The sequence below is a fragment of the Bos javanicus genome, chromosome 25 (assembly GCF_032452875.1).
Source record: "Bos javanicus breed banteng chromosome 25, ARS-OSU_banteng_1.0, whole genome shotgun sequence".
Taxonomy (NCBI): Eukaryota; Metazoa; Chordata; class Mammalia; order Artiodactyla; family Bovidae; genus Bos; species Bos javanicus.
In genome coordinates this window covers 20,550,856-20,569,725 of record NC_083892.1, presented here as the reverse complement: position 1 = coordinate 20,569,725, position 18,870 = coordinate 20,550,856, and the positions used below count along the sequence as shown (strand labels likewise).

Sequence of the window (18,870 nt, the reverse complement as noted above, 5' to 3'; positions counted from 1 at the left end):
TACCACGTGCAGAAGAGCAAGCAGATAAGTCAGCTTGGTGGGGGATGGCTGCACAAATATCAAGCCAGAGACACGTGAGTGAAGTCTTATGGGAGCAGGGGTTTCCATTAGCTGGAGATGCCTGGGAGCAAGCAAGGCATGGATACAGAAAATGTCAAGAAAAGGCACACAGTTCTGTAAGACTGGAGCAGAGGGTGAGGAGGGAGAAGAAGGTAATCCCAAAGCTGCCATCGGCGTTGTCCCAAGCACCATGCTGGAGGATTCGGACTTTATTCTGAGACCATGGTACATACTCAAAACAGGCCTGTGAACTCAAATGCCTTACAGGGGTCACTGTAAGGCATTACAATGCCTTACATGATGATGAGGGGGTCCAGTTGGGGTCTGAAAAATCGAGGAGTGCAGGTCCCATCCGAGGTGGCAGTCATGAAGCACAGGCTCAGCTGGCCAAGTTGCCATGTCACACTGAGTGAAGTAAGTTGGACAGAGAAAGACAAATATCATATGATATTGCTTATATGTGTAATCTAAAAAATGGTGCAAATGAACTTATTTACACAACAGAAAAACAGTCATAGATGTAGAAAACGATCTTATGGTTACTGGGGGAAACGATAGGGGGAGGGATAAATCGTGAGATTGTGATTGACATATATACACTACTATATGTAAAATAAAGGACCTACTGTGTAGTACAGGGAACTCTATTCAAATGTTCCGTAATGACCTATATGGGGAAAAAAATCTAAAAAAGAGTGGGCATGTATATATACACACACACATATATTTATGATTCATTTTGCTGTAGAGAAGGAATGAACACAACACTGTAAATCAACTATACTCCAATAAAAAAATGTTTTTAAGAAGCTGGAACTCCATATTTTACATGAACACTCCCAAGTTTGTAATGTGGGAAATTATTTCCAAATGTCAAGCTGGCCAAGCAAAAACATGTCTGATGTCCTTTCAGCCTCTAGTTTGGCTTCATCTCAGCTGTAAAGCTTAACACGGAGAGCTGACTTCATCAGACTATGTTTCAGGAAGAGGATGCCCTTACAGGTCTCCCCAGCAAGAACCTCTTCTCCTTCCCCCACCCCCTTGCTTCTCCTCTCACTGCCCTCCCACACCATCCCCAGCACAGCCCCACCTTGCTGGGAGGAGCTGGAGGAATGAGCCATGCCCCAGGCCTGACTCACAGAGAAAGCCCAGCCATATGGACACGAGAGAGCCGTATTTATTTCACATGGACAAGCATGATTCCATTGCATGCTGAACATGAAAGCTCGCGTGAGGAAAGTACCCGTAACAGCAGAATTATGTGCTTTTGTCCACAGGGAGCAGGGAGAATCACAGGGTGGTTTTTAAAGACAGTTCCCCTTCAAGCAGAGTTGAAACCACAGGCTTTGAAATCACTGGTTTATTTCATCAGCAAAGGGTCTGTCTCCTAAGAGTGGCCAGGGGGAACATTACCAGCTCCACAATCTCTGCACAAGCTGCTAAGGTCAGGAGGACAAGGCTGGTCCCCATCCATCACCCAGGGCAGCTCCAGAGAGTTAAGCTCAGAGGGGAGGTACATGCCACTTGGAATTAAGCCCACTCCAGGGTGGACAGTGACAGGACAGACTGCTGTGTTCATAGCAACAGAACCATCACCACTTATAATATGTATCTATAATCAGAAGATCTGTGCTTCCTGAAACAATTTCCCAGGGCCTCATATGGGCTGAAGGGAAACTATTAGGAACTGACCAGATGTGCCAGAAATAGATCAACTGTGCCTGGACAGACTGGGGAGAGCTAGTGGCAAGGACCCTCCCTGGTCTCTTGGCCTTTAGCTGGGCTTCCCCATTCCAAGAGGATAGAACCCAAGAGGGGAATAGGGACTGGAGCCTGGATTCACTGAGGGAAGAGGGTCAGAGGCTCTCAGGGCAAATCTCATGGAAAAGACTATCGGAAGAGCCCTTGAATCTCTGTGGCTCATTCCCACCTGAAGTCCTGCCCAACAGTTTCATAAAATTTAATATTATATGGTCTATAAAATTCCCGGAGTTGGTCTATCACTTCAGGGTCGATCTGTACATGAGTTCTGCCTTTTGATTTGCCCAGGCATCGAGGCAGGAGGCTCGATTCTGTTTTTTTCAAGCAAGGGAATCCTTTGGTTTTGTTGAAGTAGAAGTGCTTGTCCGTGATGAGCCTCTTAATGCCCAGGAAGTCCTGGACGCGCCCCATCTCGCCCGCCGGGTCGGTGATGAGCCGCTCGCCACTGACGAAGTGGATCTGAGCCAATGGGAAGTAACGCAGCCAGCTCTCCAGGTGCAGCGCGTACATGCCGATGCGGATGGCGTTCCAGGACACGTCCACCAGGCCCAGGGTGCGGTTGCGGAATGAGAGGCCCTCAAACGTGGGGATGTCTGGCTTCTTGGAGAGCGTCTGGGTGTAATCCGAGATGGCACGGGTCACCGGGTTCCGTACGACCACGATCAGCTTGGTGTCTCGGGACATGTTGAAGATCCGGCGAGGGGCCTCTTGAGTGACAAAATAGCTGGGGGTCTTTTCCAGTGTGATCTGACTCTCGAGAGTCCGAGGCATGAGGCTCCTGTGGGGCAGAAATGCACATGATCAGCCAGGGCTGTGTTGGGGACCTCCGGGGGGATCACTTCCCTCCACCCAGCTTCCCAGGGGATCCCCACCCCCTTCTCCTCTGTGATATTTGAGCCTCCCCTGTTCTCATCTGATGAAGCACCTAACTCTTGTTGACCCTTTTTTCAAAGTCTTTAACAGTTTAAGACAAGAACCAATCTAAATGTCCATCAGTATGGGTTAGATACATGATGGAATAGCCAATTAATACAGTTGGGTAGATCTGTGTGTACTGTTATGGAATGATTTCCAAGATTTAGTGCTTAAATGAAAAAAGGCAAGACACAGCTTGTTTATCTGGGGAAAGATACCATGAAACCAATAAAAGTAATTGCTTCTGGGGAGGGGCCTTGAGTGGGAGCAGAGCAGGGAGGTCAGGGATAAATGAGAATTGCTTTTTATTGTATAATCTTTTACACTGCTTGAAATTTTTATTGTGTTTATTACATATTCAAAAAATACAAAGGAAGCCACTGAATATTGTTCTGGCAAAAGATATCTCTCCAAATATATTAAGAAAGTCTTTTGGGGAGAGGAAAGGCATGTTTTGTAGGAATAGCATGTGTTTTTGAAATGAGTTCTGATGTCTTTTCCTGCTGAAATACATCTGAAATACATCCCTGGTAAAAGACTGAAAAGCACAGAATATCAGGGGTGAGATGGGTGGGGGGAGAATATCATGGGGGAGGGGCTCAGTCAGAAGCCCAGTAATGCAACCTCTTGCTCTCCTCGTAATTTCCTAGTTCTGCTTAAGGTTTAAGGGAGGATGGTAGGACAAGCTGATGCCTCCTTCTCAGGTGTATCTCTTTCAGGTCCTCGTGAAGGGAAACACCTCTGGTTTCCAGTTGCTATTTCTTTCTGAAAGTTGTGTTTTCCCCTTAATTAGTTTTTCTTATATAGTGAAGGATAGAGGAGCCAGGCATGCTGCAGTTCATGGGGCTGCAAAGAATTGGACACATGACTTAGTGACTGAACAATGACAGCAAAATTTTTCTTAATCCCGGCTGCACATTAAATCACCCAATAAATTTATTTTTTAAAAGGAAGATGGCTCTTTTGAGGTGCTAGCCTGCCATCTTCTCGATCAGTTGGCCCCCAAATAAAGTCTCTTTCTTGCCTCAGCCCCTCGTCTCTCAGATTCATTGGCTTGTCATGCAGCGAGCAGAGTAAGCTTGGATTCAGTATCAATTTGGCTTAGCCAGCCAGAAGACTTGCTGCTCGTGGCTAGCTGATCCTGATCACGGAATATTGGGGCAAGACCCTAGCAGCTGCTTGGACCATTTGTCCTGAGGTTCTTTCCTTCAAGATTCCCTGCAGTGGTCTGGCTGCCCACCAGCACTTGGCAGTTGAGAAAAGGAACAGGCAAACTTCTACTAGTTGAAAGACTCGGATTTTGTTTGTAGAGATTCATTAACAACAAACCCAGCCCTACTGAGATAGGTGTTCTATAATCTTTTCAGAAACTTGATAGCTTCCAACTCAGTTCAAAACTGAGTAAGCATCCAGGCGGAGAACAAGATGGCAGAGGAGTAGGTGGACATGGAGTACACCTCTCTCTGCAGATACATCAGGAATACACCTTCAGACACAGCAGTGCATGCAGAACACCAGCTGAGAGCAGACAGGGGTACCTGGCCAGCAGAAAATAATAATGTAGAGCCACGCAAAGCTCGAGATCAAGCCCTGAGCCTTTGGAGTGGGAGCACTGACTCCAAGATCCTAGACTACGAGAGAACTAACCCTCAGATCAGATCAGATCAGTCGCTCAGTCGTGTCTGACTCTTTGCGACCCCATGAATCGCAGCACAGAGAACTCACACAAAGGAAACCACTGGAATACAAGACCCGGCATCACCCAACCACCAGTAAGCACCCTGTGCAGGACGCCACATCTAAACAACCAACAAAACAAAAATACAGACCAAATCATCACAGGATTCCCACCTCACTCAGCCTTGCCCATCAGAGGAAAAACAAACAGAAAAACTCAGCACAAATCTCACCCTGTAGGAAGCTTACACAAACCATTGGACCAACCTTAGGAGGGCAGAAACCAAAAGGAAGAAAGAATTCAACCTTGAAACCTGGGAAAAGGAGACCTCAAACACAATAAGTTACAAAAAATAATGAAAAAGTAGAGAAATGCTACACAAATGAAGGAACAAACTAGTCCAAATAAATGAAGAGGAAATAGGCAAACTACCTGGAAAATAATTCAGAATAATGATAGTAAAGATGATCAAAAACCTTACAACAAAATGGAGAAAATGCAAGAACCAATTAACAAAGACCTAGAAGAATTAAAAAATAAACATGCAGAGACAAACAACACTATTACTGAAATAAAAAATACTCTAGAAGGAATCAATAGCACAATATCTGAGGCAGAAGAACAAATAGTGAGCTGGAAGATAAAATGCTGGAAATAACTTCTGAAGAGCAGAATAAAGTAAAAAGAATGAAAAGAACTGAAAAGAGTCTCAGAGACCTCTGGGACAATATCACATGCACCAACATTCAAATTATATGGGTCCCAGAAGAAGAAGAGAAAAAGAAAGGGTATGAGAAAGATTTTGAAGAGATTATAGTTGAAAATTTCCCCAAGATGGAAAAGGAAATAGTCAATCAAGTCCAAGAGGCACAAAGAATCCCATATAGGATAAACCCAAGGAAAAACATGCCAAGACATATACTAATCAAAATAACAAATAATAAACACAAAGAAAGAATATTAAAAGCAGCAAGGGAGAAGCAACAAGTAACATACAATGGAAACCCCATATACTTAAGCTGATCTTCCAGAAGAAACTCTGTAGGCCAGAAGGGAATCGCAGGATATATTTAAAGTACTGAAAGGGAAAAATCTACAGCCAAGATTACTATACCCAGCAAGGATCTCATACAAAATTGATGGAGGAATAAAAAGCTTTTTCAGACAAGCCAAAGTTAAGAGAATTCAATACCATCAAACCAGCTTTACAACAAATGTTAAGGGGACTTATATAGTCAAGAAATACAAGAGAAGAAAGAAGATCTACAAAATCAACCCCAAACAATTCAGAAAATGGCAATAGGAACATATGTATCAATAATTACTTTAAATGTAAATGGATTAAATGCTCCAACCAAAAGACACAGACTGGCTGAATGGATAGAAAAACCAGACCCGTATATATGCTGTCTACAAGAAACCCACTTCAGATCTCAAGACACATATAGACTGAAAGTGAGAGGATGGAAAAATATATTCCATGCAAATGGGAAGCAAAGGAAAGCTGGAGTAGCAATCCTTGTATCAGACAAAATAGACCTTAAAATAAAGATTACAGAAGATAAGGAAAGACACTACATAATGATCAAGGGATCAATCCAAGAGGAAGACATAACAATTGTAAATATCTATGCACCCAACATAGGAGCACTTCAATACATAAGACAAACACAAACAGACATAAAAGGAAAAATTGACAGTAACACAATAATAGTAGGAGACTTTAACACCCCACTCACACCAATGGACAGATCATCAAAACAGAAAATTAATAAGAAAACACAAGTCTTAAATGATACATTAGATGAGATGGATCTCATTGATATCTTCAGGACATTCCACCTAAACGCAGAAGAATACGCCTTCTTCTCAAGTGCACATGGAACATTCTCCAGGACAGACCACATCTTGGGTCACAAATCAAACATCAGTAAACTTAGGAAAATTGAAATCATATCAAACATCTTCTCTGACCACAATGCTATGAGACTAGATATCAATTACAATAAAAAAAACTGTAAAAAAACACAAACACATGGAGATTAAACAACACATTTCTAAATAACCAACAGGTTACTGAAGAAATCAAAAGGTAAATAAAGAAAATTTATAGAAACAAATGACAATGAAAACCTGACAACTCAAAACCCATGGGATGCAGCAAAAGCAGTCCTAAGAGAGAAGTTGATAGCAATACAATCCCACCTCAAGAAACAAGAGAAACATTGAATAGACAACCTAACTTTACACCTAAAACAACTGGAAAAAGAAGAACAAAAACCCCCAAAATTAGTAGAAGGAAAGAAATCATAAAGATCTGAGAGAAATAAATGAAAAAGAAATGAAAGAAACAATAGTAAAGATTAATAAAACTAAAACCTGGTTCTTTGAGAAGATAAACAAAATTGGCAAACCTTTAGCTAGACTCATCAGGAAAAAAGAGAGAGAGAAGAATCAAATCAACAAAATTAGAAATGAAAAAGGAGAGGTTACAACAGACAAGGCAGAAATATAAAGGATTATAAGAGACTATTATGAACAACTGTAGGGCAATAAAATGGATAACCTGAAAGAAATGGACAGATTTTTAGAAAAGTTCAATCTTCCAAGACTGAACCAGAAAGAAATAGAAATTATGAACAATCCAATTACAAGCACTTAAATTAAAGCTGTGATCAAAAATCTCCCAAAAAACAAAAGCCTAGGAACAGATGGCTTCACAGGAGAATTCTATCAAACATTTAGAGAAGAGCTAATGCCTATCCTTCTAAAACTCTTCCAAAAAAATGCAGAGGAAGGAACACTTCAAACTCATTCTGCAAGGCCACTATCACCCTGATAGCAAAACCAGACAAAGACAACACAAAAAAAGAAAACTACAGGCCAATGTCACTGACGAACATAGATGCAAAAATCCTCAACAAAATTCTAGCAAACAGAATTCAGCAACACATCAAAAAGCTCATACACCATGATCAAGTTGGGTTTATTTTAGGAATGCAAGGATTCTTCAGTTTATGCAAATCAATCAATGTGACACACTATATTAACAAATTAAAAGATAAAAACCATATGATAATCTCAATAGATGCAGAAAAAAACTTTGACAAAATTCAGCACTCATTTATGATTAAAACTCTTCAAAAAATGAGCAAAGAAGGAACCTACCCCAACATAGTAAAGTCCATATATGATAAGTCTACAGCAAGCATTAGTCTCAATGGTGAAAAACTTAAAGCATTCCCCCTAAGATCAGGAACAAGACAAGTGTGTCCACTTTCACCACTATTATTCAACATAGCTCTGGAAGTCCTAGCTACACCAATCAGAGAAGAAAAAGAAATAAAAGGAATCCAGATTGGGAAAGAAGAAGTAAAGCTCTCACTGTTTGCAGATGACATGATTCTCTACATAGAAAACCCTAAAGATAGTATCAGAAAATTAATTACTAGAGCTAATCGTGAATTTAGCAAAGTTGCAGGATACAAAATTAATACACAGAAATCACTTGCATTTCTATTTACTAATAATGAAAAATCAGAAAGAGAAATTAAGGAATCAATCCCATTCACTATTGCAACAAAAAGAATTAAATATCTAGGAATAAACTTACCTAAGGAGACAAAAGAATTGTACACAGAAAATTATAAGACACTGATGAAAGAAATCAAAGATGACATAAACAGATGGAGAGATATTCCATGTTCCTGGGTAGAAAGAATCAATATTGTGAAAATGACTACACTACCAAATGCAATCTACAGATTCAATGCGATCCCTATCAAATTACCAATGGCATTTTTCATAGAACTAGAACAAAAAATTTCACAGTTCATACGGAAATACAGAAGACCCCAAATAGTGAAAGCAGTCTTGAGAAAGAAGAATAGAGCTGGAGGAATCAACCTTCCTGACTTCAGATTATACTACAAAGCTACAATCATCAAGACAGTATGGTACAGCACAAAAACAGAAATATAGACCAATGGAACAAGATAGAAAGCCCAGAAATAAACCCATGTACCTATGGGTAAAAGGAGGCAAGAATATACAATGGGGCAAAGACAGCCTCTTCAATAAATGGTGCTGGAAAAACTGGACAGCTACGTGTAAAAGAATGAAATAAGAACACTTCCTAACACCATACACAAAGATAAACTCAAAATGGATTAAAGACCTAAATGTAAGACCGGAAACTATAAAACTCTTAGAGGAAAACATAGGCAGAATACTCAATGACATAAATCAAAGCAAGAGCCTCTATGACCCACTTCCTAGAGTAACAGAAATAAAAACTAAAATAAACAAGTGGTACCTGACTAAACTTAAAACCTTTTGCACAGCAAAGGAAACTATAAGCAAGGTGAAAACACAACCCTCAGATAGGGAGAAAATAATAGCAAATGAAACTGATGAAGGATTAATTTCCAAAATATACAAGCAGATCATACAACTCAATGCCAGGAAAACAAACAACCCAATCAAAAAGTGGGGAAAAGACCTAAACAGACATTTCTCCAAGGAAAACATACAGATGGCTAATAAACACATGAAAAGATGCTCAGTGTTGTTCATTGTTAGAGAAATACAAATCAAAACCACAAAGAGATATCATTTCACACCGGTTTGAATGGCCATCACCAAAAAGTCTGCAAACAATAAATGCTGGAGAGGGTGTAGAGAAAAGGGAATGCTCATGCACTGTTATTGGGAATGTAAATTGATACAGCCACTATGGAAGACTGTATTGATTCCTTAAAAAACTAGGAATAAAACCACCATATGACCCAGCAATCTCACCCCTAGGCATATACCCTGAGGAAACCAAAATTGAAAAAGACACATGTATCCCATTGTTCACTGCAGCACTATTTACAATAACTAGAACATGGAATCAACCTAGATGTCCATTGACAGATGAATGGATAAAGAAGGTGTGGTACATATACACACTGGAATATTACTCAGCCATAAAGAGGGATGCATTTGAGTCTGTTCTTATGAAGTGGATGAACCTAGAACCTGTTATACAGAGTGAAGTCAGAAAGAGGAAGATAAATATATTCTAATGCACATATTTGGAATCTAGAAAAATGGTACTGAAGACTTTATTTACAGAGCAGCAATAGAGAAGCAGACATAGAAAATAGACTTATGGACATGGGGAGAGGGGAGGAGAGGGTGAGATGTATGGAAAGAATAATATGGAAACTTATATTACCATATTGAAAATAGATAGCCAATGGGAATTTGCTGTCTGGCTCTGGAAACTCAAACAGGGGCTCTGTATCAACCTAGAGGGGTGGGATGGAGAGGGAGGTGGGAGGGAGGTTCAAAAGGGAGGAGATACATGTATATCTATGGCAGATTCATATTGAGGTTTCACAGAAAACAACAAAATTCTGTAAAGCAATTTTCCTTCAATAAAAAAATAAATTAAAAAAATACACAGATGTCTGAGCCCCATTCTAGACTAACTGATTAAAAATATTTGGGGGTGGGTGCTTTTCTGAAGCTCCTCAGATGATTTCAATGTGAAAATAAAGGTGAGAACCACCAATACACAATCACCCTTCCCCCACTCCCTATTTATTTGTTAAAAACTGCTTACTTTATTTATTTATCTATTTTTGGTTGTGCTGCATGGCATGTGGGATCTTAGTTCCTTGACCAGGCATCAAACCCATGCCCCCTGCATTAGAAGTGCACAGCCTTAACCACTGGACCACCAGGGAAGTCCCACCCTTCACTTGTTCTTAACGTTATGGCTTCCCAGACCCCACAGCTGGCAGCTTCACAGTCCTATGAATAGAGGCATCTGGTGTCTAGCCTTCTTTGTCCCGGCTATATAGTCATCTCTTCCGTAACCTGGCCTCACAGGTCTTTGGCCAAATATCTCCATTTTATCTTCTCTTTTAGCAAACTCTTCCTCATGGTCATACGTTAGGTTTTGTCCTTGGAATTGCCCTAATTCTGAAAAGGTTCACCCTGAAATTCTACTCTAGGGCTATGTCGTGGATTGAATGATGATCTTCCAAAAGATACATTCACCCAGAACCTATGAATGGGACCTTATTTGGAAAAAGAGTCTTTGCAGCCTTAGGAAGTAAATTAAGGATCTCAAGATGAGATCATCTTGGATTAGGGTTCCTTGTAAGGATTATCCTTAGAAGAGAAGAGAAGGAGAGAACAGACACAGAGAGAAGAGGAAATGGGAGGATGAAGGCAGAGCATGCAGTGATATGTCTACAAGCCAAGAAATGACAAGCATTGTTGGCAGCCGGCAGAAGCCAGGAGAGAAGCATGGAGTAGATTCTTCCTCAGAGCCTCCAGGATGAACCAACCCTGCTGACAATTTGCTTTTAAGGATTCTGGCTTCCAAACCTGAAAGAATAAATCTCCATTGTTTTAAGACACTTCTTTTCAAGGCATTTGTCATGGTGGCCACAGGAAAAAAACACAGACCATAACCTTCTTTCCTTCTGTCTTTACCATAGTCTCAGATTCATTGTACGTGATATTTAAATTCATCTTATTTCACTTTCTTTTTTATTTCACTTTCTTCTAAACCTTCTCTGGACCCGGGAAGCAATCATTTCCATAGCATCATATTCACATCACCACCACCACCACCACCATTAATCTCCGAGGACAAGTTACACAGGGGCTCACCTGCCCACCTGTGCTCTCAGATCCCTCCCCCACCCCCACCCCCGACTCAGCTGCCCTCCATACAAACCTCCCATTTTCCCCTTGAATCTTCAAGTTCTTTTTGCAACTGAGAAGCTGATGCAACTAATATTTTGCATCTAAGCCCCAAGTCTGTAAAAGACCCGGATGGGTTGAAAATTTTAATAGTATTTATTAATACTGAGGATATCATTCTTAGCAAATAATCACAGGCGCACTTGAATCAAATTCTTTGGATTTTCTTAGAAATCTGCCTGCATTATTTTATGATCTTGGAACACATTGTAATGAGGTATTGGCCTTAATGACAGAGTAGATGAAATTACATATCCGTGACAGTGCATTTAAACTTAGGGACTTTTCAAGGCTTTTGCGGGTATAAGGCCTTCAACACACAAAAAGTTGACCTGATAAGCCATTAAACATATCTCTTTGCAATGTCCTTTAATACGCCAATGAATATCCAAGAGAGGAAAACAGGTTGCAGCATTTCCCAAGCTTATCTGGCTAAGCTATGAACTTTTGCCAGGAGCGCCAATTAACACCTCTCTCTGCTACCAGTTTGGAAACTTCTGACCTATTCCAGTGATCTTCAGGGTGTCACATCACTCCCCAAGCTGCGCATTAAAGTGAAGTTCCACCCTTCCTAATTGGCATATCAGCTACAAAACCAAATTACAGTTACTAAGGAAGACATAAACACCACACTGCAAACAGTATCATGCACAGTCAAATGTGTACTTCAAATCTTCTCTATTCCATCAAAGGATGCCTTACATATTTATTTCTCATTAGGTCACTGGAATAGAGGCTGTGTGATGGTAACACACAAGGAGACTCTGGATACACACCTCTCTGATCTGTGGTGGGAAGAGGGCATTAGTCTTTTCCTTAGGCTCATTTTTCCTCCTCATGCCATTGTTGAAATTTTGCTGATTTGTTTCCAGCTGCTAACAAACAGCTGAACTTTTCTCTCACCCGCATAACCCTTTTAAGCTTCGGTCTCCTTTTGTTTCTGTATGGCTCTGCAAAAATGACAGAAAGAGTGGTCTAACACTCACCAATTGGACTTGCCGCCCATCTGTTATGTGAACCTGCTCAGCAACAATTTCCACCACATCTGGTAGTAGCCCCCAGATTTCTTTCAAAGGAACCACTCCTACTTTGGATAAACTCTTAGCAGTCCAAGGAGAGGGTGTGTGACTGACAAAAAGTATATGATGAAGACGGAAAGTGGACTCAATCTTCCAGCCAGACACAGGAGCTTGGAGGAGCCTCCCCAGCAGTCTCTCTTACCCAATCCCTCAGCTTTCTTGGTTCTTGCCCTTTCCCAGACCTGGTTTGCCCACCTTCCTCTGTAGTTCTATAAGTTACTGCACACCCTTCTAAGAAATTTTTTTTACTACTTGAAGTTAATCAAAGTCCATTTCTGTTGTTTGGAACCCAAGAATTCTAACGTGCCTGGTTTCCTCTCTGTGGAAGCTATGCTAAGCTAAGCTCACCCCCACTTGATTATAAACTGCACGAGGCAGGGCAGGTGCACCTTATTTGCATCTCCCTCTGCAAAGGCTACCATAGCCATGGCACAAGTAATGTCTCCATCAGTATTTCTAGGGCTCACGTGAAGCCAGCAATCTAATCCAGATATGCACTGCAGCCCTCATCCCCTTCCACATTCTCAACTCTCCCCAAATCACCGAGAGCCTTCCCAGGAGTCTATCTCCCCTTTCTCTTATTCTACGTGATCTTCCAGGATGACCCCATTCCTCCCTAGCCTTTAGCACCACCTCGGAGCTATTACTCCTCACAGCTCTGTAACTGCAGTTCCAAGTTTCCCACACCCTGGACTGGACTGTCCAACTGTCTGTGGACTGGACACCTCATCTCGGTAATGAACTTGCCATTTTCCTCCCATGCTTACAAAGCACAAAAACCTCACATCCTTCTTACGTCTAATGTCTGTCTTCCTGGTACGTTCTCAAGTCTTCCCCCATCTCCTGGCCCCATTCACACACCTCAGGCTCACCTCATCTGTTCCTCTGACAACAGACTTCTCTCTGACCTCCATGCTTCTACTTTCTTCTCCCTTTCAATCCATTCTGCATTCTGTGTCTGCCAAGGGAATCATGCTAAAGCAAATCCATTCTCTTGTGTAAATGTGACTAATGGGAACCTCCTGTATAGTTCAGGGAGCCCTACTCACTGTTCTCTGGTGACCGAAAGGAGAAGGAAATCCAAAAAAGAGGGGATATATGTATTTGTAACAGCTGATTCACTTTGCTGAATAGTAGAAACTAACACAACATTGTAAAGCAACTCTATTCCAATAAAAATTTAAAGAATAAAGTGAATGAATGCAGTCACAGTGATAAAATATTTAGACGAGTCAATACTGAGAGTTGTAAACATCTTTCTCCATAAGAAGATAGGCAAGCATCTGCCAAGAATGTTGGGTTCCACGTTTTTGGTGTTTGCATCTTGATTCATAAAATATCTACTGAGAATACAAAAAAATAAAGCAAATCCAATCTTGTCAACCATTAGCCATTCTTCTGAATAAAGCCCATATTCCTTGACTTGGTACTCAGGGCTGCCGTCTACCTTTTCAGAATTAATCTCTTGCCACCTCCTGGAAATCTGATGCTTATAACTATATTGAACACAAAATTCACTCGCCAAACACATGCTGTCTTTTCATGTTTTTGTTTTTTTTTTTAAAGACTCTGGACCATCTTTCTGGTCTCTTTAACCCTGGCAAACGTCTACTCACCTTTCCAAATCCAAAGGAAAAGTCACACCCTCTGTGAACACTTTCAAAAAAATAATTTCATGACACTTCCTGAATCCAGCTATTAAGACCTCATCCCACTGTGTGGTACTTACTAAGTACACATCCATTTATATCAAGAGATCATCAGCATCTTGGGCATGTTTCTTATTCATTTTTGCCTTCTTAGCACAAACCTGGCAGAACATAGGTACTCAAGAAATTGATCAAAGATCTAGTGTCAAAGGTAGGTGCCTACTGAGAGGTTACCGCGAGTCCTTAGAAGTTACCAGAAATTATGAAGCCTGGCCTTTTCTTGGCATTCTGAACCTGGGCAGAGGAAGGTTCCAGCAGATAGTCCTGGGGTGAAGGGATCACTGTGTCATTTAAAAAATTTCATCATGGCCACATGTGCTCAGGTTCATGAGCTGAGGGGGAACTCAAGTTCTGCTTCAGCCAAAACTTCCCAGTACAAGAAGGTAAAATGAGACTAAAAGGAACAGATCTTGCGCCATTTCTGTTTTGCCATCTACAGGATCCTTTGCCCAGGTTCCCTCTGATGTTGAAAGAGGACAGGACTGTGGTCATCTGCAGTGTGGCTGAGAGGGAGGAGGTGGGGAAGTCAAACTAGATGCGATAAATACCCCCACACGTGCTAATGTGTGCCAAGTCACTTCAGTTGTGTCCGACTCTATGCAATCCTATGGACTGTTGCCTGCCAACCTCTTTTGTCCATTGGATTCTCCAGGCAAGAATACTAGAGTGGGTTGCCATGCCCTCTTTCAGAGGATCTTCCTGATTCAGGGATCAAACTCTCATCTTTTATGTCTTCTGCATTGGCAGGCGGGGAAGTCCCATACCACTGTATCAGAGTAATTAAATAAGAATCTCTGTAGTGGGGGGGGGGGAGGGGGTCGGCGTTGCAGAGACCTGGGCACCTGCGACTTTAAAGCTCCCCAGCTGATCCCAGGGGGCCCCCAGGGCTAAGAACCATGGTTGAGGACCGCATGTTCCTTTAGCTGCACAGCCTTTAATACAGTAGCTCAGAAGTGTTTTCTCCTTAGAGGAAAAGAGCTCGGTACATCCAGCTTCAGTGGGTTTAGGGCGCAGCCTAGGAGCCTACAATTTTAACAAGCCCCCTGCTCCATGACTCATGATCAGAGAAGCTTGGGAAGCATGGTCTTAATAAAACACATCCTCGTAAGTAACGCGATCACACTCATTGTTATCTAAGACATTAAATATTTATTTGAAGGATATCTCTGCTCTCCCCCAGCCCAACCATAGACGGGAAGTTCCAAGAGAAGAGCACTGCTGTCTTTCTCTCAGTTGTAGTGGCACTTAGTAGGCGCATAGTCAATATTTGCTGAAGAGAAAAAAAAAAATAAAGGCAAGGCTTTGGTCTGGTAGAAATCTGTGCCCCAAAGTCCATTTTATGTCTTCTCCCCAAGGGAAAAAAAATCACAGACTTCTGTGTCCCTTACCAAAAGAAGAAACAAAGAAAAAAAAAATCCAAATACTGTCTTGTCAGTTTGAGACTCTCCGGAAATGGCATTTTCTGACCCACTCAGTAGAACAGAGGCAGCTCTTGTGGCCCCATTGTCCACATGGGGACTTGGTATTTGGGGCTGGCTTACCCTGATTATCACCGGAAGGGTTCACCAGAAGATTTCCTTTCCTGCTAAATCTGTGCACCCCATAAGTGTGCTCTAAAAGGCCTGGCTGCCTGGGGGACTTCGGTGATTTATTAGCTCCTGGCTGGGCAACCAGGCTCCTTGGGAAAAAAAAAAAAAAATTGCCGTCTCCAGAGGGATAATTAGGAACGGAAGAGGCGGGGAAAGTCTTTCCTGCAGGAAACTGGTTCTTCTAAAATAAACCTGCTAAACCCTCTCCCCCTCCACGTGCTGGCCAGCGTAGGCACAGCACCTGTGAGCACAGACCTGCAGCCCCTCTGGTATCTCAGAACCCCCTCCTTCCAAGACCTTGGCTCAAATCCTTACAGTGATATGACTTGGGAGGAAAACGCTGAGTCCACGCTGAGTCCCAGCTTGAACCCCATCAGTAATTCTTCACTGTTCACAGGATAAAGGCCTTAACAGGATTTAGGTGGCTCTTCTTGATCCAGCCCATGGCCATCTTGGGCTCTGGCCAGACTGGACTATTTAGAGTTCTCCCCCGAAATTGCATTTTTCATGCCAAGCAACATCTGATGTGTTGTGGCCTCTGGGGGAAGCCTCTGTAGCTGGTCAGGCAGAACTTCATCATGCCTTAGCCCTTAGCTCATCATCACCTCCACCAGAGAGGCTTCCCTGACTGTGCCTTTATTATCTCCCTCTTTCCAGAAGTTAGGTATTTGTTATCCCTGTGATTCCATGGGACTCACTATAGACATAACTCATTTTTTACACATTATCTGTCATCACCCTAGAGTGTTAGGTCACAAAAGGCAGGGCTCACCACCATCAAGTCTCTGTCGACAGTGCCTATCCTTGGCCTGGTATGCAGTCACGTTCTCATTCATTGGACACACATTTATTGAGCACCTGCTGTATGCCAGGATACAAAGACAGGCATGATCCTCAAGGAGATGACAGCCTTGTAAATCCAAGGGGTGAGGGGGGCTCCCCTTTTCCCAGTGTGAGGGGCTGATGGAACTTGTCTTCCCACTAGGGCTGGTGGCTTCCTCCTCTGCTAGAAGGGGCCAGGCCTGAACCCCATCTCCGACAGTCATCAATGTCCCCACGGCCTGTGCAGTTGGCTTTCCCTGATAACTCATGTAAACAGCTGGCACCTCTGTCCAGCCTGCCTGGTGTCCAATAGTTTGAATGTCTCCCAGCTGACAAGGCTGTTCTCACCTCTGCTCCATGAGAAGGGAAGCTGATGTAAGTGTCTGGGCACAGTCTCTTCGCTGGAGCATTAACCCCCAAGTGGTTTGGGCTCTGGCATGTACCCCAGGGTGATGGCGAGAAGACAGGGTAACCCTGCCTGCCTCTTCTACTGTGCATTTCCCCAGTGATAGCTACATTGGATTTGTCTTGAGTCCCACCAGGTACCAGATGGAAACCAGAATAGAGTCCTCCTTGCCTGATACATTCACATGGAGATGTTTGGAGGGCAGTAGGCTACTTTAGCAGCTAGTAGTGAGTGTGGGATTTGAAATCAGAGAGCTGAGTGTGAGTTTTGCCACTTGTTAACCAGAAGAAATGGGCATGTAGCTTCACTTCACATAATGTCCTATAGGTTCACCCCATCATCCCAAATGGCAGGTTTTCCTTCTTTTTTTATGACTGAGTAAAATAAGCCAAGCACAGAAAGACAGTGACTATATGATTTCAATTACTGATGGGATCTCTGTGTTGAACTCACAGAACCAGAGAGTAGAATGGTGGTTGCTGGGGGCTGGAGGTGGGGAGAGGGAAATGGGGAGATAAAGGTCAAAGGAGATAAAGGTACAAAATTTCAGTTGAGGATGAATAAGATCTGGGGATCTAATGAACAGCCTGGTGACAAGAGTTCACATTCCAGTGTTACATACCTGAAATCTGCTGAGAGAGTAGGTCTTAAGTGTTCTTACTACACACATACAAAAATGGTGACTCTGCGAAGTGATGGATATGTTCATTAACCCAATTGTGATAATCACTTCACAATCACTTTGCATGCATGTGTGCTAAGTTGCTTCAGTTGTGTCTGACTCTTTGCAACCCTATAGACCATAGCCCACCAGTCTGCTCTGTCCATGGGATCTTCCAGGCAAGAATACTGGAGAGGTTTGCCATTTCCTCCTCCAGAGGATCTTCCCGACCCAGGGATCAACCCCCACCCCACCCCCATCTCTTATGTCTCCTGCATTAGCAGGTGGGTTCTTTACCGCCAGTGCCATATGTGTCTACCATGATGATTTATACCAAAATCATTATGTTGTACACCTTGAAAAAAAGGGCACCCAGCCTACATCAGCCAATACACAGGGTCTGCTATGGAGTGGATTTTTGTGTCCCCCGTCATCCTCATCTCAAATTTATATGTTCAGGACCTATAGTAATTAGTTCACAAGAGAGGAGGCCTTAATGCTCTTATAAGAAGTGACAAGGACCTACTGTATAGCACAGGGAACTCTGCTCAATATTCTGTAACAACTTAATTGGGAAGAGAATAGATACATGTATAGGTATAAATGAATCACTTTGTTGTATACATGAAACTAACACAATATTGTTACTCAACTATGAAAGTGTAAGTTGCTCAGTTGCGTCCAACTCTTTATGACCTCATGGGCTGTATAGTCCATGGAATTCTCCAGGTCAGAATACTGGAGTGGGTAGCCATTCCCTTTTCCAGGGGATCTTCCCAACCCATGGATTGAGCCCCGGTCTCCTGCATTGCAGGCGGATTCTTTACCAGTTGAGCCACAAGGGAAGCCCAAGAATACTGGAGTGGGTAGCCTATCCCTTCTCCAGTGGATCTTACTGACCCAAGAATCAAACTGGGGTCTCCTGCATTGTAGGCAGATTCTTTACCAGCTGAGCTACTCAACTATATACCAGTGCAAAATAAAAAGTTAAAATAAATTAATTTTTTTTTAAAGGGAGAGATGATCTCTCCCTCTCTGCCATGTGAGGACACAGTAAGAAGATGTCTGTCTGTAAACCAGAAGGAGAGTCCTCAGCAGGAACCAAATTGGCTGGCACCTTGATCTTGGACTTCCAGCCTCCAGGCTGTGAGAAATAGCTTTCTGTTATGGAAGCTTCCCAGCCTATGGCATTTTTGTGATAGCAGCCCAAGCTGATAGAGATGGGGTCACTGATGCCCTGGACATCATGAACAAGCTAATAGCTAAGATTTCTCATTCAGGGACCAGTGGTCAGATGCGCTACTCTGTGTATGAGCCACCTCCCTTGGTCCTCACATTAACTCCATGAGCCCAGCACTCACTATTCCTCTTTATGAGCTGAGGAATCTGGGACATGGAGAACTGAAGTCAGTCACCGAATCAACG

The 18,870-nt window shown here is 42.5% G+C and overlaps 1 protein-coding gene and 1 long non-coding RNA gene across 2 annotated transcripts in view; both read right to left on the bottom strand.

Annotated features, from left to right (window-relative positions):
- Window positions 1-1,219: 1,219 nt before the first annotated feature.
- HS3ST2 (heparan sulfate-glucosamine 3-sulfotransferase 2) overlaps window positions 1,220-18,870 on the bottom strand; it is a 116,434-nt gene continuing 98,783 nt past the window's right edge. The window contains exon 2 of the mRNA XM_061401409.1: window positions 1,220-2,599. Coding sequence (XP_061257393.1) covers window positions 1,981-2,599 — 619 coding nt within the window. The 3' untranslated portion in view covers window positions 1,220-1,980. The remainder of the gene's footprint in view (window positions 2,600-18,870) is intronic.
- LOC133238382 (uncharacterized) lies at window positions 15,094-16,264 on the bottom strand. The gene is made up of 2 exons (XR_009733517.1): window positions 15,872-16,264; window positions 15,094-15,237 (listed from the first exon to the last, which is right to left on the bottom strand). It is a non-coding gene; the product is annotated as an uncharacterized LOC133238382 (long non-coding RNA).